Below are 20,891 nucleotides of genomic sequence, written 5' to 3' on the forward strand. Positions count from 1 at the left end.
TGAACTCATCATGCGAGATTTGACAGAAAAAGAGATTTTTTGGAGACTTACGGGAAGGGGAATTCAACGCGGGTGATTTGTTGCTGTTGTTTAGTATCGCGTCTTGTTGAAGATGAAAGAAAGAGAGAAGAAAAAATCACGAACTGCAGTTTTCTGTTCTGTAGTGGATCACATATTAGTAACTCTAAGCGACGCAGTGATCCACTTGTTGACTGGAAGCGCTAGACGCTGTGTATCACCGCCACAAGAGCCCCTCATCTTTCAAGCCACAAATGGCAAGCTCGATATCTCAACGTCACTACCCGATCTTCGCCCGCATCCCAACTCATCACTTCATTCTCGCTCTGCCCCCTCCTTTGGAGTAACTATTCTTCTTCTTGGATCATCATCAAGAGACTAATACCATTATCATTCGTGTTTGATACGGAAATCAACCGCCATGACTGCGACAGGAACGAGCGTTTCGCTCCTCAAGTTTGTGGGCACTGTCTCGCTCGGCTTGTTGACGGTACGTCAAAGTTCCATCTTCAACTTTTTCGACTTGAGTATCAAGTGATATTATGGGGTCTTATAAGAACAATACTTGCAGAAACTCCAATGATAAGTCTTATTCTTGTGGCTTGGAGAAGGAAATTGTTGAAAGAGGACTTACCATGCATTGTTATATATCAGTATCGCTAACTCTTTGCTTCTAGGGTGTCTCATACTCCATCTCTTCTCTCGCTCTCCCTTCCCTTCTCCGACTTCCTTCCTCAGCTTCTGCCTCTCACGGTCTTTCTACCCTGAGTGCGACCCTCAAGACACCCATTCTGGCCCTCACATCTCTCGCTTCTGCGCCATTCCTCATCAGCTTTTTCCTCGCCCCCCGCTCATCTCGCCATCCCTACCTTCTCTACACAGCTCTCCTTGCCACTTTATCCTCTGTCGCCCCCATGCTCATTCCTACACCTGCTCCTCGACGTGCTGCTTCGTCGGCACCTCGAAAGTCTTCGCGTGCTAAGATGGAGGCCAGCTACGAAGTCCTGGGCGATGCTCACAGCGAGCCTGCCAGTGACGAAGATATCGAAGATATTAACGGCGAGGAAGTACGAGCTGAGGTTGAGGGTCTCACGCGAAGCTACCTTGCCCGAACGGCTATCTCGGCCCTGGGCTTCGCCATGGCAGTCGTTGGTATTTGGGGCGATGGCGCATCCCAGTCCGTTGTCTACGTTTCATAAGAAGGACATGCAGTTCTAAATTGCGACTTTATTTCTGTTTACATAAATTGATAAATACTTCAAACTTAAGGGCGGTCGATATACTCAGCATTTAAGACCATCTCCGATCAATACTACTTAATAAAACAATTTGAATTCAATAGTAAGCTTTAACAGCGAAAGTCCTTCAATAAGTAACTCGAATTCTCAGTCATAGCTCTTTAGATAACAATACAATCTGCCTCAACTATCTTAAACATGTTGCAGTAGTTCAGGAAGGCAGCCTTACGCATCACTGTCGCTTGAGGAATTGCTGTCTTCTCCAGGCTGCTTGTTGACAGGCCAAGCCCAGGACAGACAGGAATTCATCTGCTGAACTGCAAAGTCAACAGTTGTGTTATTCTCATTCTCTTCGGGATCCTCCTCTCCATCCTCAACTCGAGCCTGGACACTGAAATATCTCGATGCTGAGTACTTCTCGCCCAGTCTCTTTGCAACATCATTGGCCTCGTTCAAAGTCACCAATCGGCGTTTTCCAGGGTACTTCTGCATCGCCGTGCGACAGAGATCCCACAAGATCCCCCCAATAGTCTTGTTGTCGAGACTCTTGTTGGAATGCTGTTTTTTGATTCCCATAGCAGCCCGAATCAAAGAGACTTCGTTCGCCTTGTAATTGTCACTGAGCCCGAGAGCCTCAAGGAACTCCTTCCTCTGCTCTGGTGTATGGGCCTCGATTTCGGCCTCGCGGACGAAATTCTTAGGGTCATTTACTAGGGTGTCCCTGACACCATCCTTTCGGCTTCGACTAGGGTATCCGGGCATCTCAAACTTCTGACTAGTAAGCCGGTCATGGGCCAGTTCAGCCGGAGTTCGACCAACGGCGTTCTCCCGGTATACTAGGCTTGGCCTGAATTTGATCAAGGCCTGAGCCAGGGCGATCGTGTCCATCATGATTGCAGTATGAAGACATGTATCGCCGGCTCCGTTGAGCATCTCGAGTTCGTCGCCCTTGGAGTATTCGAGAAGGAGATTGAGCATACGGATCATTTCCTGCTCCTTGCCATCATATGCCCCTCTAGACTGATAATAACGACGGGGGTGGGAGCCGAAATATTCGACTTGAACCCCCGAGGCTTGGGAAACCCATGTATGCAGAGGCGTGGTTCCGTTCTCGGTCAGGTTCTTCTTCTGCAGGAAAAGATGGCCTCGAAGGTCGGTATCAAGGAGGTCCAAAAGTTCGCGAAGCTGGTAATCCCTGGGATTACAGGCGAGCGCCGCGTGTAGAATGTTCTCGCCCTTCTGGTTGCGAGCAGATTGGTCGGCGTTGGCTGATAACAAGATCTTGACAGCGTCGATTCGCCCAAGACGACAAGCTACCGCAAGAGGTGTGTCGCCTTCAGTGTTCTTCTTCTCAATTGCAGCTGGGAATGTCTCGGTGAGGAACTCGAGTACCTCGTTTGCATTTTCGCCAGAATTAGCCAAGACTGCGCAATGGATCACAAGATCATCTGGAATAATTGTCAGTGTCTTGTAGAGGATAACATGTGAGAGTGCTCACTGTCAGCACCGAGCCACTTTGAAATCGCACGGTCAAAACCGCCAGGGCTCTCCTTCAAGTGCTTGAATCGATAGTCCTCCTTAGAGGCCTTGGATTTAGCAAACTCGCTGTACAACCTGTGCGGAGCATCTCCCAGGAAAAACTCAACGCTGTCTAAGTTACCAGCGAGAGCGGCATAAAGAAGGGGTGGTGTCCTTGGGCCGCTGCTTCTGGTAACCATGCCACGTCCAGCAGTGGCCCAATCTTTCCTGTATAATTGTTAGTGTCAAGCTTGCAAAATAGGGAACGCCTTAATCTATACCTCTTTCTTCCATACACAGTCAGTCCTTGGTAATAACGTGGTCTTCGGTTCAATTCCACGCCGCTCTTCTTGACAAGGTGATCGAGTGGAATCCCTGCGCCTGTCTGCTTGATAATCAAGGCAAGCATTTTTGTTTTGCCATGATCGACAGCGTACCTGAAGCCGTCTTGTGGGAAAACAAAGCCCGTAGGCGAATCATCGTCCTCTCCGTCATCACCTTCGAATATCTGGCTCGAACAGTGCTGTGCCAAATCCAAGAGAAACTTTAGCCCAGTCATGTTGTCTGTTGACAACATATGACTGAACAGACTGGTGTTGATCCAATGATAGAAGAGCCTCTCGTTCTTGATCGACCAATCGGTCGGGACTGATTGGCATATGACTTGCAGAGGCTTGGTATGAGACTCAACATTCAAGTCAACATGGCCAATATTGTCAATAGTGAACTGTTGTTGCACCTTCTCAGACACGATTCGTGGCTCGTCGTTCTGGGAACCATCGGATTCGTCAGAATCCTCATCGTATTCCTCCTCCTCCTCATCATCGCCGGTGTCCATTCTGAATCGGACCTTATCCTTCTTGGGTGGAGACCATTGTGCTTTTACAATCTCCAGCAAGGCTTTAGCCACGTCGTAATGTCCTCGAAGTACGGCAATAGAGAAGGGGGTGTTGCCCTTGTTATCCCAAACGGCGATCTTCAGCGGTGCTTGGTCCTGTTCTGGGCCCCATGCTTGAAGTGAGAGTTTCTTGATCTTGTCAAGATCTCCAGTCCAGGCAGCTTCCATCCTGTAATCAGTTAGTATATCACCGTTCAATGGACCATCAGGTATGTGTACTTACAGTTCAATATAACCATCTCTTCTCCTTTCGGTCATATCGCGGTCATTGTTGAAAGAGAAGCGGTACTCGAAAGGTTTCGGGTCGTTGTGGTCCGTCCTTCTGCTGGTTCGGCTTGAATCGTCTCTGCCTTTTGTCTTGATATCAGGACGCAGCTCTGTGAAGGGCTTGGCACCTCGACTTATAAGAGCTTCTTCTACAGCCTCAAAGCCAGCAACAAGATCCTTAATAGCCTCACGCTTCTCAGACACTCCCTTTGGTTCTCGACTCTTCTTGATATCCTCTTCGTACTTCTTCTTTCCTTCCACGAAGTTGTATCGATACTCTTCAACTCCGGCTGAAACAAGACAATAAGAATATGTGCCCTCAGTGTAGCGTTTCAGGAAGTCATCCAAGCCTGGAGTCTCTTTTGGTTCCACTGGTCCTCGCTTCTCGCCTTTGTAACCTCGGAGTTGCTTCAGCGAGGACCGAACCAAGTCTAGAGCTGAACGCCCCTTGTTGTAGTCCCTTCGGTACTCGTTGAAGATTAACTCCTGGGTTGCAATATCCAGTGGGTTGGGGTCAGCGCCGTTCTCGATTAGCTTGATTGCTATATCAGTGTTGCCTAATCGAATAGCGGTAATCAGCGGCTGCTCTGTACTCTCACTGTACATTTGTTGATTCCTCTCTAAGTCTCCTAGGCGACCGCTCATATTCGAGACTTTAGCGGATTTGAGCCAAGTATCGAAGTCGATTTCGGATTTAGCGCCAGCGGCCAGTAGCTTCAGGACCAAGGCAACATCGCCGTTCTCAATAGCGGTGCTGAGAGGTGCGATGGCCTCTGAGTTCCAGTAGCTCCCGCTGGTGATCATATGATTGATGGCTGCCTTGATACCTGTTTTATCGTTCTCCAGAAGTGTATCGACGAGGTCTTCTTCTCCAGATTCGACGTAGCGGTGAAAGGCACTGCACCCTCTAGAGTCGGCCTGAGCAGAGGTGGCACCAAGTTTCAAAAGAAGATTGGCCATCGACTTGGCCTTGTCGTTAGGGAGAGACAAAGCCAGAACCAAAGTGAGGATCGCCTGAGCATCGCCGTCCGTGAGAGACTTCACAGGAATAATCGAGTCAGATCCAAACTGTAGTGTGTTAGCAAGATATCCACGCAAAGAGTGCAGGCATATGATTATGTTATACTCACATCGCAAAGTGCTCTAACTGCACCCTCGTGGCCCTCCGCAATTGCAAGGTGCAGAGGAGAACATTGGAGGTCCCATGCCAGGGCGTCAATGTCGAAAAAATCGGGTTCGTCTTGCGACTCGTCGGGAACCAGATCTTCGTCATTGTCGCCTCCGGCGTCTTTGACCTTGACAAAAGATCCTGTAGTCATAGACACAGCATCCACATCTGTGGCTTCGCCATCAATAAGCTCTCCATCAGAGTCTTCGTTGGCTTCAGATCGAGTATTTTCGACCGAGTCGCCATCTTTGGTGTCAGGCACAGCTTTCTTCGCAGCCTGGCGCTTCTTGTCCTGGCGCTCTTCTTCAGCTTCTTCGTTCTCGATCGACTTTTCCATCAGAATCTTTATCATTGATGAATCGCCCCGAGACGCAGCCAAATGAAGAGCAGTCCTGCCATCTGCTAGGCGAGCAGTGAGGCGAGCGCCATGGTCCACAAGGCACTTGACGACCTCAGGAGTTGATGCCATGACGGCAAGATGGAGTGGTGTCCTGCCAGTGTAGTCCCTCTTGTTCGGGTCAGACTCTTCCTGGCTGAGCCAGTTTGATACATCTTCGACATCGCCATCAACGATGGATTGGCAAAGTCGTGTAACGTTTCCGACGTACGCCATGTCTGTCCAATCATTCTCGGTAAGGGGATTAAAGGAGCCGATTTGCTGTCGGCCAGGGTCGTCGATCAGGAAAGAGACTTTGCCTTTGATGTATATCTCGCCCTCTTTCTCTGCGACCTCCTTTTCCTCCTCGGTGATAGGTTCGGGACAACAGCCACAGCAGTCTTCAATAACGTCCTCCACACGCCCAAAGAATGCAGGATGGCGATGCAAGTATACTTTCCGTTCGTCTGGCTGATTCCACTCTGCATTGAGAAGTAGATCTCGCGTATAGCAGAGCTTCTCGATCCGCTTGGCGTTGAAGTGTTGTCCGTAGGGTACCGTGAAAGTATGATAGTTACTGACATCCTCCTCGGACAACCAGTCAGCAACCTCGTCCTCGTGATAGTCTTTGATGTTGCCATGGAGAACTTGGCGTTGCCTATAGACCCTGGGGCGGCCTCGCTCCTCCCTTCTCTTATCGAGATAGGTCTCGCGAGCCGTCGTGGTAGGGAGCCTCTCAAGGACGAGTAGACGAGCGAGGCCTAAAGTCCTCCGGAAACTGCGCTCAAATATGGTAGGGTCAACTTTCTCCCTCGAAAAATCAGGGTAATAGATTTCGAATGCTCTCTTGGAGTACTTGGAGAGCCTGTTTTCGTAGCTGGGCGAACGGCGTGTAAGATCGATATGGTTGATCTGAGTGATGAAACTCCCAAGCGCTCTGGGTGTAACATAGACCTGACACTGTTTAGCGAAGAGAGCGGGCGAAGAGGGTGGAGGGAAAGCAAACCTGGCTACCGTTGTAGGCTCCTCCGGCGGCATCAATGTCAAAACCGGTGAGGATTTCGCTGACCGACTTGTAGACACGCAAAACGATCTTAAAATGAAATTAGCATTCATAGTGTGTATAACGTCCGAGGGGAACTTACCTGAATATGTCGGACGGGGTATTGACTGGCAATGGTGATGGCGTACTTGGTCCTTACCACGGTGACCTCATTGAGCAGGGCATCCTTGACAGCCCGTTCGATTTTCTTGATTTTCTCGATGGCTTGCTCATGGGTGAGTCCGTAGAGAAAGAGATCGACATCAGAGGCAGGGCAGAACTTCTCGTGGTAGTACTCACGAAGCTTACGCTTGGTGGTGTTAAACTCTTTGGGGACAGGGAGAAGACAGTTGATAACTGAAGAACCAGCGGCTACCACGTTTGACCAGTCGAGGTCGGCAAGAGATGACTCTGAGAAGATGTTGAAGTTCTTCTGGAACTCAGCCAAGTCGGCAACGGTTGCAGGGGAGTCATGAGGGCGACGTTTCTCATCAGGAAGGGCCATGATGTACTTGGACTTTTCCTCTTCAGACTCAGCCTCGAGGTTTCTGGCTCGAGTAGTGATGAACTTGGTGTCTTCTGTGAAGAGAGGAACAACATTGAGGTGAGGGTCATCAAGAATTGGGTTCTGACGATCCTGGGCATAGACTGATCGCAACTCAGCTTCATACTTGCGGTATGGCTCAAGTATCTCGGTGATTGGTGTATCTTTGTGATCGAAGATGTACTTGGCCAGTTGCGAGTGAGGAGTGGGAATCTCAGGTAGATTGGCCATAATTGCGATATTAGGGAACTGTGAGAGTAATAAGACGATGAAAGGTGTAGAAAAGCAGGAAGGCAGGTAGAGAGAGAGGGGTGAGGGGCAGAAAGAGTCGAGTGTCACAAGTTTGAGAAAGAGCTCAAGAACTATAGCCAGATAACTGCGATTCTCGAATTGATAGATATTACAAGCACATTCATCTGAGAGGAAGTCCTTGAAGCTTTATATAATAATATTCGGCATGGGTTTGCTGACAGCTGAAGCTGTTCTAACACCACAACGGGACCTAGCTTATTACCCCACTACCATAAAGTAGATCGTCTGTTGGCGAGTAACAAAGACCAGAGGCTATAAGAAAACTTGACTTCTAAGCTTTAGGGTGAAAGAAATAGAGCGACTAAGGAATGGTCAAGAGTGAGATAAGTTGAGGCACTAATTCCGTCTCTCAACACCATTGCAGTCGAGTATTTTTGGAGGCCCCGCAGGCCAAGATAGATCGCGTTCTCTAGCGCGTGTTAGTGACTTGCAGGGGTCTATGCTGCCTAGAACATCAAGGGTCCAACACGCGAAAGCTCGTGATCTTGGGTACTACAAGTCCATCTGACCCGCTGATGCCTGATTCTAATGGCAGGATCACCTTATCGAAGCGAACAATAAGTGATGCAGCGTGAATATGCATCATTTTCGATTTCATCGTGAAATATTCGGCGATGAACTATTTGGGTCAGACCCAGGCAGAAGATACCAATTGCTTGGATGAGAGCGATTGAGTACTGAAGATTCAAGGAACAATGATGTTGATCTCCCATGACCGTCGAATCTATGAGGCGAGTCGAAAAGGGATTATAGAAGACTTTGGAAGAAAGTCTTGTCTTGGTACCGCGGATAAATGCCATGGTGGCCTGACCCAAGGATACTGTTTTGGCATTCTCGACAGTGCCTTGGTGATTTTTAGTGTGCAAGCGGAAATTGAAGCAACGTCTTCAATCGCAGACGTTGAAGAATAAAAAAAATGAACGACTAAATTTCACTAATTGGTTTTTATATCTAACCTTGGATCAGGCTCAGCCGATGTCAATGCAATCAATCAATTGAATGACGGTGTTGTTTTGTGACCCAACCTAGCAAGTTCTGTTTTAATTGCCAGACGATGAAAAGAAAAGAAGGGGGAAAAGCAGGTAGTCAGTCGTCTCTATCCGTACTATCTGCAAGAATCGGAATACTGATACTGATTCATTACAATTCTTTACAAGACGTGAATCACGTGCTCTCGTACCTTCCACTCTATTGCCCAACGCGTGACGCGCCAGAGCGGGACAGCCACCTCCCGCCTGGGGCACGATAACAAGCAAGGCCTTTCCAAATTTGACCTGTGTGTCCTACCAAAACGCCAACCCATAAACACCTCGATGTTTCTGACAGAGGTAGCTGAAAGACGCTCCTATATAATTGCGTCGGCTTCATGACTCGTAACAACCTTGCTGAGCATTTGTCCTGGCTGTTGAACGATCAAGCCCGCTCCAAGCCTGCAACACCATCCTTTCCAGTTTGCAGCGACTCTTCTCAGGCTGGCCTGTCACAATCCCAGCACTCAGACTCCCAAGTGCGACAAACATCACAGCCCGTTACATCTGTTAGCATTGGGGACGATCCCCAGTCCACAAGAGACGCGTTCAATGGACGGGGAGTACCGGACCGAAGATCGCGGCAGACGGACCCGGTGATACTGGACGACGAAGACGAAGACGAAGGCACAATGGGACGCCTCGTTCCGAGTTCCAAAGCCAAGAAGCCCAGTCTTGTCTCGAGACCACAGCAAATTCTCACTCCGACTTCCATCACTCCGAATTTTTCAAGCCGACAAGATACTCCCGTCAAGCGGTCTAACGAGTCGCCACCCAAGAATACGCCCGCCCCGGCTCCAGCCTCGGTCCCAGCCCGACTATGTACGAGCAGCCCAGAGTTCCCAGAACTTAAGACAGGTGGTGTCGATTATATGGACCTGACCGACGATACCTTTGCTTCTTCCGATTCATTGTCTTTCGGTAGCGACGTAAAGCTGTGGCGCGAAGATTATGCGACTCGACCGGAACCAGAGCCAGCTGTTTCGAGTGGCAGGAAAAGAAAGAGCAATGAGATTACGAAAGAAGAATTCAGCGATCTTGGCGATATTCCCGATGTCTACGAACTTCTTGGCACCGAACCTCCACCCCCTAGTCCGACACGATCTGCCCGACGAAAGAATGGGACGTTAAGTACTCGAACTCGACGAACACGGGATGGCTTCACCAATCCTCCTTCAACCATCATACCACCGATTGGCGAGGAAGACCATGACTTCCTTCTGTCACCTTCAAGAAGAATTCGTAGCCAACTTACCCGCGAACCATCACCTCAGAGAACGCTGCCAATAATCAGCGCCAGCCAGAGCCCTAGGAAAGCTACAACCCCTTTGAAAGCGCCTGACAGTTCTGGAAACTCCAAGTTGGTTGGGGCGCTGTCTCCTCAACGAGATACGGAGCCCGGAGGAGACGAGCTGGTTATTCCTGACTCTGACGATGACTTTCTCTCACCACCTTCACGCCATGATTCTCGAAACATTCTAAACATTTCAGCCAACACAGATTGCGCCGAGCCCCAGAAACAAGAATCGCCCGCACCTAGCGCTAGGGTTGATCTCCTTTCAAATTCGCAGCGCCAAATCTCTTCCGGCTCAACTATCCCTGGCAGACCAGCAGACACATCAAGTAGCTCACAGTCTACTAGATTGATTGCTGACGATTCTGTGCTCGACTCCCTTGGCGAAGCTTCATCTCACTCGACTCAAGAGCCAGCGCTTCTCAAGCACTTGGCCTCTGACCCCTCTATCATCACAAAATGGGGAGGGTTTATTGACAAGCTTATCCAGGATAACGGAAAGAAGTTCAGTCAAGCCATAAATGAACGTTGGTCTAAGCCGCAACGTGCAGAGGTCAAGGCGGAAAAGGAGCGTCTGAAGCGGCAACAAGCAGCTATTACTGAACTCGCTGGTCCTATTGAAGATTACCGAATGTTGGACGAAAAGCGAGATCAGTTGGCCCAGAAGATTGAACAAGCATATGCAGAAAGTCTCGACACGGACGAGGACGAAGTTCGGCTCGATGATCTTACTGACGAAATCCAAGAAACTGAAGATGGGTTGATCAAGATCATCCGCGATGCCAGGTTGGACATTGATGTGTTTATGGAGACCCTTCAAAAACCATCGCATGTCTCTGCCCCTGCGCCAGTCGTTGTACTAGGCACTCAACCTGCGTTTCAGGGCAGTGTTAACATGTCTGTACCTCCACGAGAGGCGATTTCGGCTAGTCAAATGGGTACACAAGTGGTGCACCAGACTCAATTACCCAGAACATCTTCTTGGAACCCTCCGGCTTCAAGAATTGAAGCGTCACAGGACATGAGTGTCCTTTCGCAGGAAGATGACGACTTTTCTACTGCCCCCTTTCCAAGAGACTCGACAAGAGCCTCTAGAGTATCTTATCAATCAAGGGCAACAACAAACCCTATGGTGATGGATCACATTCCCATGGAAGCCGAGTTTGATGGTCTTTCGGACTTGGAAGATATGCAACCCCCTCCACGGCCCAGGCCTGCAAACAACTCGGCATATCCAAGCAGCAGTCGCAGAACGCCTCAAGGGAAACATCACCGAGCAGTCGAAGAATTTAGCGACTTCAGCGATGATGAGGAGATGCTTGCTTTTGCGCAGGACTATGAGACCCGTCAGTCGCTGGCTCCCAACTCACAAGACTTCCGACAAATCTTCTCCGAAACGTCTGGCAATGCACTGCCATCTGCAAAGTCACGGTCTTTGTACAAGAAGCCTTCGGCGGCACCAGAAGCAATACCTTCTCAGCTGATGAAGTATCCGTGGTCTCCCGAAGTCCAGAAAATGCTCAAGGACAGGTTTAGAATGAAGGGTTTCCGGTGCAATCAGCTCGAAGCGATCAATGCTACACTTGGAGGTAAAGATGCCTTCGTTCTAATGCCGACTGGTGGAGGCAAATCGCTGTGCTACCAGTTGCCTGCTGTCATCAAAACTGGCAAGACCCGTGGCGTCACTGTTGTGGTATCACCACTACTCAGCTTAATGCAGGACCAGGTTGATCACATGAAGAATCTGGGTATACAAGCCGTTGCTTTCAATGGAGAATGTTCAGCCGAATACAAGAGGCAAGTGATGAGCGTTTTCAACGAACGAACTCCAGAACTTTTTCTCGAGCTGCTGTACGTCACTCCAGAGATGGTGAGCAAGAATGTCAATTTCAACAATGGGTTGCAAACACTCCATCGCAAAGGTAAGTTTGCTCGCCTCGTCATTGACGAAGCCCACTGTGTCAGTCAGTGGGGTCATGATTTCAGACCAGATTACAAAATACTTGGTCAAGTACGCCAAAAGTACCCAGGCGTGCCTGTCATGGCGTTGACAGCTACTGCGACAAAAAATGTCATTGTTGATATCAGGCACAATCTTGGAATGGACGACTGCCAAACCTTCTCACAGAGCTTCAATCGCCCGAATTTGTACTACGAGGTTCGGCCCAAATCGACAGGCGAAAAAACCATTGAAAGCATTGCATCGCTTATTCAATCCAAATACGCTAACAAGAGTGGAATTGTTTATACAATCTCACGAAAGAATGCTGAGAAGGTGGCTGAGAGTCTCTCGGATAGTGGAATTACGGCCAGGCATTATCACGCAGGTTGCGACCCTCAAGAAAAGGTTGATGTGCAAAATGCCTGGCAAAGAGGCCAAGTTAAAGTTGTTGTTGCAACAATTGCTTTCGGGATGGGAATTGACAAACCTGATGTGAGATTTGTTATACATCACGGACTCCCAAAGAGTTTGGAAGGTTACTACCAGGAGACGGGTCGTGCTGGCAGAGATGGAAACCCGTCGGACTGCATTCTTTTCTACGGCAAAGCGGACATAAGAGTCCTAAAGAAACTGATTGCCGATGGAGACGGTAGTCATGAACAAAGAGAGCGTCAGATGTCAATGTTGAACAGGGTCACAGCATTCTGTGACAACAAGTCTGATTGTCGACGAACCGAGATTCTTCGTTATTTTGGTGAAGATTTCTCCCCCGCGGAATGCAATAAGAGTTGCGATAACTGCAAAGCTGGATTGACTTTTGAGCAACAAGACTTTTCAGAATACGCCATTGCCGCTATCAAGGTCATACAGGCCCAGCACCGTATCACAGCAGTGCAGTGTTCTGACATTCTTTTGGGGAAAAAGTATCCCCAGAATGAAGCAGAGCTATCCGAGGAGTGGCACGGCATGGCGAAGGGTTTGAAGAAACACGAGCTCATTCGGGTGATTGACAAACTATCTGCCGAGAAGGCTTTCAACGAGGACAATCAGGTCGGTCGGCATGGCATGGCGATTCAGTACCTACGCCTCGGACCAACTCACCGATTGTTTCTTTCTGGCCAGCGTAAGCTGATGTTGTCCATTCAAGTACCGGAGCCAGGTGCGTCAAAGAAGACAACCAAATCTCGAGCCAAGAAGGGTAAGGCGCCGGCTGAGGAGGAAGTCTCAAACATGCCATCGACATACGTCTCTTCGCCTATAGGCCGCCAGAAGAAGAAGCCACCGGCAACAGAGAGTGACCGTGGGAACAACGCCACAGCATCATACTCGTGGGAAGATGCGGGCTTTGTGGTAGACGATGAGTACGACGAGGACGCATTCGATGAGCTCCCGCAGCATCGACCGGCGAGACCATCGTCTCGTACTCCGGGCCCCTCTATACCGGTTGATACCGGCTTGGAAAATCTAGACGAGATACACCGAGACATGGTCGAAGGTTTTGTCTACGAAGCAAGGCAAACCGAGGAAAAAATTCGCAACCAAAAGAGCCTGAGGAAACCACTTTTCACGGAAAAAGACTTTCGGATTATGGCTATCCAATGGACCACCTCACTTGAGAAGATGCGTAGGATCCCTGGTATTGACCCCGACAAAGTCAATGAATACGGACCCAGGATCATTCGCATACTGCAGAAGCACTACAACCACTACCAAGAAGCGATGGACCCTAGGAGCGGCGGCGGAGGCCAGGATGTTGTAGATCTGATCAGCTCAGAGGGCGAGATGGATGACGAAGATGAGGATGAGGACGGCGAAGATTCACACTATTTCAATGGAAACTCCCGACCAGACGTCCAGGCGTTCCACAACAGGCTGCAAAGTCTCGGGAGTGTACAAACCCAAAGCAAGCCAAGGGCAACCAGCAAAAGTGGCGGAAGTTCCAAAAGATACTCTAGCGGCAAGAAGTATCCCAGCAAGAAGTCCACAGGTGGTGTGACGAAGCGTAGGAGCACCGGTAGCAGCTCTGGTCGCAGAGCGGGCAGTTCATCGACTGCCGCCAGAGCCTCAAGCAGTGGCTCAAGAACACTGAAGAAGGGAGGCATTGGGCTGATGCCCATGTAGGAGCAGCAGAGATCAATTGGTCTTTTGATTCACGAGCACACGACTAGAGCGGAGGATCAAGGAGACAACGTATATACCAGTGCGGCGGAGGAGAATTGCAGGATGGATTATGAGCTTTTTCGACGACATGGGCGCTTGCTTCTCGCTACTAAGATCATACCCCTTTACAGCAGGGCAGAACAAGAGAGAATTAACATTCCAATACTAGAAATCATCAAAACTGTTTATGAGCGGGCGGGAGTTGATGGTGGCTTTCTTGGTGGCTTTCTTTTGCATGGGCGGCGATAGGGGGTTTCATTCCATTTGTTTGTTTTTCAAGGGCACAACTCTCTCAATGGCGTTCACGGGACGCCTCGCATGAAAAAAGAGCTTTGCATCAGTCCAGTCCTGCAGTTGTACATGAAGGAAGCAAAATCGTACGGCAGCGTCGTAAATGCATGGTCTTGAATGAACGAGGCTCAGCTGTCACATAGACGCATCACGAAAATTAGGAAAAATTCAAACGATGACTTGACCACTTGTACTTGAGGGATGTTCGTATTGAACGATCTCTTTCTCCTTCGACGAATGTTCGCTATATAAAAAAATACAAGACCAAAAGAGAGGGTATAGCGAGGTATAGCTGTGGATATGATTCATCAAAACTGTCCTTCATGTACCACCTATCTTGCTGCGTGCTGATATCCTTTCCTTTCACTCTCGCTGCATCTGCATAGAATGCACGAGCTGCCACAGAAAGAGAGGAAAGATGTTCATCAAGAGTGATGACTCGTAACCAAGGACTGCAGTCCTCACAAAGAAAACGGGATTCTACGTTGTCATCCCTTAAGCTATGTCCCAAACTCCGTAAACCATTTTGGTCTTAACCTGGTACGCCGTGCTGCTCAAAAGACGTGTGTTTGTTGTTCCGTCAATGGCGCCCCAGGCCCCTTGACAACCTCGAGGCCTTGTATATAGGCCTCAGGTAATTTGAATGAAGTTAGATTGTTAGAACATATGTTACATAGAAACAGGAAGATCATCCTGTTTCGAAAAGTGAATATATTGTTGAGCCACGAAATGGTCAATGCGTGGGGTTTTCAGTGCCTCCACCTTGGCTTTGAATCCTTTGGCTCGGCTGGAGAAGGTTTGCGCATAGCAGATCGCGCACCCGCTACGGCAGCGGGACTCGCTCGTCCCGTGTCCGATCTGGGCTGAGGAAGAAGACTGATCCTCCTCGACACGGTAGCAAGAGAGCTGGCAGGCCTGCTATGTGGGTTCTCGCCATTATCTCCGATGGACCTAGAAGCCTGTAAAGATGACCGCCTACCAGAAAGAGCAGTCGTTGACAGATGAGACGCCAGGCGCGGCTTTGGCAAAGGCTGGCTATTTGAACCATGGGAAGCAAGCCTTTCTCGGAATGAGAGACTCGAGTGTGTGCGCCTAGTAGGCGTTTCAACCCTGGGCGACGCTGAAGTGGCGCGAGTATCAGGGCTGCGTATAATAGGCAGTTTCGAGCCACTGGCCCCGGGCGTAGCTGAACCGGTCGATCGTTGTACAGAGGGGCTCGTCTTGGCGTAAGGGCTCGGTGTTGTTAGTGTGAGTGGTTTGAAGTTGTGGCCAGTATCGACATCCGCTGTATTTGTTGAACTGTTCCAACGCGGTCGATTCGCCAGTTTCGAATCCGGTCGCTTGATTTGACTTGCTGCCGATAGGTTGCTGACAGATGAAGAGCCGACTATAGTAGAGAGACGAGAAAAACCTGATTTCCTGCCAGTTTGTGTAGTTGGCGCTGGCAACGACGAGTGCCGACGATTCGGAGGAATTGCGCGATTGGTAGCTCCTGGGGTGGCCCGCACCTTGGGAGGCTTCGACATCGGCGTATGAGGATCCATTCCCAGACTAGACATTATGACTGATGATGGTGGCGAGCTGCCCGGGGTCTCCCGTCCACTGCCCAGAGTCGAGCGGTCGTTCGAAAGCATACTGGAGATGGAGTCACGCAGCTGTTGACTCTTATCCGCATGGAGGTCTTCGACTATGGACTCGGCGTCTTTCATTTGTTGTTTGAGATTCTGCCATCGATTTTGCAAATCCGTATGTAGGCGTAAAATCTCTCCGTTAACGGTCAAGCGCTCGCTGACACCTTTGTCGATGATTGAGAGAACGCGTTCGATAGCCGGCCCGTAGTGCGTTCTCTTGGCCTCATAACTTTCCAGTTTCTTCATCAAGGCAGGTTGGTTAGTCAAATGTAGACCAGCATCGGCAGCTTCCCTGAGTTTGAACAAGGAGCGTTCAACAGACTCTTGCATCTTCTGAGCCTGTCGGCCAGCGCCTCGGAATACAATGACCCAACGATCCTCGCCTAGCTCCTTGCGCAATGATTCTGCATCCTTCTCTAGCTTTCTGTAGCTTGCATCAAGCCCGTCACGTCTCATATTCAACTCTTCGCAAGCTGTAGGAAAAGCGGGCCGAGCTCGTGCTTCGAACATAGACAGTCGCATCGGTAGGAAGTCAAGAGAGGCTCGGAGAGGTTGCATTCGAGCAAACAGAGCTAGTAAACTCGAATCGTCCTGGGACAACGTGGGCGTGCCGGGTGACGTAGGGGTCACTGGGAAGGTCGGGATACTGTAGCGATTTGGCGCTTGCAACCGCGATGCATGTGAAGGATTCTCCTCGACAATTGTCTCAAGGTCTCCGATATCGACACTATCCGCACTGGCGGCAGCCATTAGGCTCTTGTGACGTCGTTCCTCCATCTCAAAAACCAGCCTACTCAATTCGTCCATTTCCCCCTGTACGTCCCCGAGAACGTTATTCCAAAGCTCCTCCCACTCCATGGCTATCTCCACTTGAGCCCTCACAGTATGTAGTGTTCTGCGAATCTTACTCCATTCTTGGATAACCGACTCCATTTGAGAAACAGCACGAACAAGATCGTCGGCAGATACATTGCCAATATCCTTTCTGTTCTGAAGTTGCTCAATCGCCCCCACATAGGCTTTGACGAGTCCTTCGAAGCGTGTAATGGCCATTTCCACCTCGGCGAGGCCTTCGCGACCACCTGCAGCAGCCCATTCGACATCATCTTCACTATCGAGACCCTCAACCACCTCCGATGCTTTCGAAATCCAGCTCCTGATTTGCTCGGCAGCGTTAATCAGCGCTTTCGCAGCGACTTGAGCGGTTGGAATGGCGTTCACTTGGCTCGCTAGCGATTCGGCATCTGGAAGCTGCAGTGACGTCAACTGAGCGAGTTGAGAGGCGAACGAGGCACGCGATAATGTATAGATAGAGCCTGGGCGATTATGGCCGGGCGTGAAGTACGAATTTAAATTGGGGACATATTCGGTAGAGGCTGGCGCAGGAGAAACGACTGGTGGTGTATCCTTTGGGGGTGGTGGTGGTGGAGGAAGATCTGTTTTATCGGGGGATGGGGGACGTGTGGTTCGTTCGATGTGCTCTCGTCGAGTGTCGAGAGTGACCTTAGTTCCATTGCCATTGGTGTGGTCGGGAAGGCGATACTTTTGAGTGTCCATATCCAGGGGCCTTCGATGTTCGATCTCGGGTAATAGGGTAACAACAGACTCGTTGTCCTCGATAGTTAACGACGACAGCATAAGAGAGGGCTCGAGGGCGACGGGCTTTGGTGAAGGAGAAGCGCCGGCGCCCTTCCACGGGCGACCGCGCCGAGAGATAACCGATTTGATCGAACCCGCTTGGTGCTTCTCGTCGAGCTGTCGAAGTTGATCCTCGTCTAAGCGACCTATATGATCGATTTGAGGTGTAATCGGGGACGTCAATATTTTTGGGGCGCCGAAACCGAGAGCTTTTAATCGTGCAGCCAACCCGGGAGAGGTCTTGCGAATGTTAGAGGAGGGTATGGGCGACGTTGGAGTAGGGAATGGGTAAAGAGCATTTGTTGATGTTGATGTTGATGCTGTCTTTGCTGTGGTGGAAGGGGTAACCGCGACGGAAGCGCTAGGAGTCGTGTTGATCGTGGAAGCAGTGGTTGTGGGTGAGGCAAAATTAGTTGTCGTCGTGTCAATGGCAGAGGATGAGGTAGTGAGCGAACTGGAATTAGGATCCGGGGCGCAGGTGGATGAGGGATTGGATGAACCAGGGTTGAATGGCAAGTGAGATAGTTGGCCAGGGACGTCAGCGAAATTCAGCAGGCCGCCGGCGGGTGCATCATGGTCCCGGTCACTGTGGCAGTGGTCGCTGACGAACTGGCCCACGTCGATAGATCGGTTGGCTTCAGGGCTCGCAGCAGGTGTCGACAAAAATGGATCTGCTTTTGACTGGTTTTGGACGGCAGATGTCGTCGCGTCCCGATTTTGGGAGTTCATTAGTTATTGGAATTTGTCCCTTTAGAAAAAAACGAGGGATGACTGGCTAAATGCCCAGGTTGAAGCGCAGATCCAGGTCATGAAGCCAGGATATGTTGTATGCGTTTGGACCTTGAAATCCGTAAGCGAAATGCTTTCAGGTTCTCGTCAGGTCAATCGTCAAGATCGAAAATAGAAAATAAGAAATAGGACAGATTGGATCAAGTTGCGAGCAGTGGTCAAAGGGTGTCCTTATGCCTCTCCCTCCTGGCCTCTGTCTCCCTAATAAGACGAATGAGAATGTCTTGCCCTTCAGTGCCACAAATCACTAGCCCAACCATGCGAGATCCACTGTCATGATACGGATACTGCGCAGCTGTTGTAGCTGGAAGTCAATGGCACTGTCGTGTCAATGACAATACCAGGGTTGAAAGGCAGGTGGTTGGTGAATTGATGGGATGAATGAATGCTCTGTCATTCACATCCACATGTGAATGTATACAGCGAATCTTGGAAGGAGCAGAAAAGTTAATCTCTGAGCTTTGGGCTATACAGATGAAAATTAATGACCCAAAAACATGGTTTAACATGGTATAGAGCGACTTACTTATTTTGTCTCCTATGTTCTCAGTAGCGTCGCTGTCAGTGGGGACGGGAGCTTGAGTGGAGTTATGATGTACTATATCTGAGGGTCTTCAGGTGGCCGCAAGCCGCTGACACGATTGGAGGTTGAATGAACGCCCTGCAAATGAAGAGAGCACCTGCGGGAGAGAAGAAACAATGCCGACCACTGAAAACTGAGTCTCTAACGGGGTGTGGATCAGTGATGAATTGGCAAATACCAAGCGATACTCGTCACAGCCAGTCGAATTGACTGAAGGCTGGATAGCCTCAAGCTAGAGCCAGGCAGACAAATCAAAAGGCCCAGGCGGCAGGATTAATAAATAGAATGGCTTTGCAAGAAGGCACGAACAAGAGTATTAAAGGTTATTGCTCAAAAGGAAAGGAAGGGAGAAAATCAATTGTCACCCGTGTCGTACTCTGATCAATTACGAACCAACAGAAATATTGTCTGATGGGGTTCGAGAGATGAAAGTGTCTGGCGGGGGCAAAAGGGGGCCAGTCAAGCGTTTCGGAAGATGGTCGTATTGAGAATAAATGAGACGTGTCCAAAGCAGTGAATGAATGGAGAAATTCAAGCAGTCGAATTGTAAGAAGTGAGCGACGGGAGATGAAGTAAAGTAATAATAATCGTAAAGGAAAATCTTGCTAACGAATAACTACTAAGATGGTCTAAGTCATTGGGTCTTTAGATGAGATGCCCCAAAATGGAAGGGTCAAAGGCAATGGGTCAACTTGCGGCAGGATCGACCAAGGCTGAAGCAAACCTGTATCATCAACATCCAAGGACGCTCCATCATTCTAACTATTAGCTTGATAAATCAACAAAGACATCATTATACTTGATCCGGCTGCCATGTCCCTCTGTCAAAACGTCAAAGAGTCTGCAAAAGGAAAAAGGAAAAAGGAAAGTTTACCTAACATCGCGTTAAAGCAACACACCCTGGATCACCACTATTGGTAAAGAAAGAAGGAGAAAAAGAATACGAATGGATACAAGACGTTGCATCCAATCTAACACTACCACGCGATACAAGACGAAAATATTAATGCCGATGGAATAATAGATTGACGGACAGAGACGGGGGGTGATACCCAACTTACCGGGGGTTCGGATCAGATGAACATTGTCGTCACTTGAAAACTATTTCTGATATGATTCAATACTCAACCCCTGGTCACTGGTCTCGCGTAGCTATTGACCAGCTAATTAGCGCCTGCTAACAAGTCCATGGATGGGTTAATGTCGATCAGGTATCCGTGTTGATGGTGTTGTTAGTGTAGGTACAGACGAAGCTTGTAAAGTGGACAGCAAATAGAGAAGATATGATATCTTGGAATATGATGGGAAAAGGAAAGATACCTTTGGAAGCTGTATGTGTTGGTGTAAGCTAAGAAGACTTAAAGTGTTGCACTATGAACAAGGGTTGTCGATATAGGTAGATATGCAGGTATAATAATCTGTTATAAAGATTGGACCCAAAGATCGTCATGAACCATAAAGTGCATATAATACAATGAATACTTTCATAACAGTATAATTAACAAAAAAACTAGTAGCAGAGACTGATCAACCACTTTTGCGCATAAACTCAATAACATAGATGCATATTAAATCTCGGGGTCATCCTAGCGTTGTGTTCGGGCTGGAGAGGAGGGTCTTGGTCAGTCATCAGGATCATGGATCGATTCTGAAACTCGTACTTATCTCGCGATATCCGTAGCAACGGAATTCCAATCGATATCAGGAAATAAGAACGCAAGATGCTTGGCGTTAGCAACATTGTCAAGTGAATACCTAGGTAGGTGATCAACTTCAAACTTAATATCCGTTTGTGTGAGGTTGCCCAGTGATATGATATCGGAGTCGTTCTAGAAATCATAAATCGTGATAATAAAGATGTTTGCTGCTGTTTGCGTCGGTCTCTGTAATACATACCTCGTTGAACTCCATGCTTAATCCCTGTCTTTTGTCCTGTGCATTCTGACTTTGGTGTATGTACAGAGTAGTGCAACTATTATCGTGCAACCAGTCATCGTCAACGCTCCCTTTCCTTTTCGTCTCGTACAGAAAGAAGCTTACTGCAGGGTCCATTGCCGTTCCTGTTCCTGTGCCTGTGCCTGTGCCTGAGCTCCTTTGCCTGCATTTGGTGTCACCAATGTCGATCATTAACCTCTTTCAGCCCAAGCCATAAGT

The 20,891-nt window shown here is 49.1% G+C and overlaps 3 protein-coding genes across 3 annotated transcripts; 1 reads left to right on the top strand and 2 right to left on the bottom strand.

Annotated features, from left to right (window-relative positions):
• Window positions 1–439: 439 nt before the first annotated feature.
• On the top strand, window positions 440–1,217 carry ATG33 (Autophagy- protein 33; the record flags this gene model as incomplete). The annotated part of the gene is made up of 2 exons (XM_044845181.1): window positions 440–508; window positions 696–1,217. The coding sequence occupies 2 exons, from the start codon at window positions 440–442 to the stop codon at window positions 1,215–1,217; spliced, it is 591 nt and encodes a 196-aa protein (XP_044711097.1).
• Window positions 1,218–1,481: 264 nt separating this feature from the next.
• On the bottom strand, window positions 1,482–7,300 carry FPOAC1_000569 (uncharacterized protein; the record flags this gene model as incomplete). The annotated part of the gene is made up of 7 exons (XM_044845182.1): window positions 1,482–2,704; window positions 2,755–3,002; window positions 3,056–3,841; window positions 3,896–5,007; window positions 5,070–6,437; window positions 6,490–6,576; window positions 6,629–7,300. The coding sequence occupies 7 exons, from the start codon at window positions 7,298–7,300 to the stop codon at window positions 1,482–1,484; spliced, it is 5,496 nt and encodes a 1,831-aa protein (XP_044711098.1).
• Window positions 7,301–14,845: 7,545 nt separating this feature from the next.
• Window positions 14,846–18,094, bottom strand: FPOAC1_000570 (uncharacterized protein; the record flags this gene model as incomplete). The annotated part of the gene is made up of 1 exon (XM_044845183.1): window positions 14,846–18,094. One exon carries the CDS (start codon window positions 18,092–18,094, stop codon window positions 14,846–14,848), a length of 3,249 nt encoding a protein of 1,082 aa, XP_044711099.1.
• Between the last annotated feature and the right edge of the window lie 2,797 nt (window positions 18,095–20,891).

This window comes from Fusarium poae, chromosome 1 (assembly GCF_019609905.1).
Source record: "Fusarium poae strain DAOMC 252244 chromosome 1, whole genome shotgun sequence".
Lineage (NCBI taxonomy): Eukaryota > Fungi > Ascomycota > Sordariomycetes > Hypocreales > Nectriaceae > Fusarium > Fusarium poae.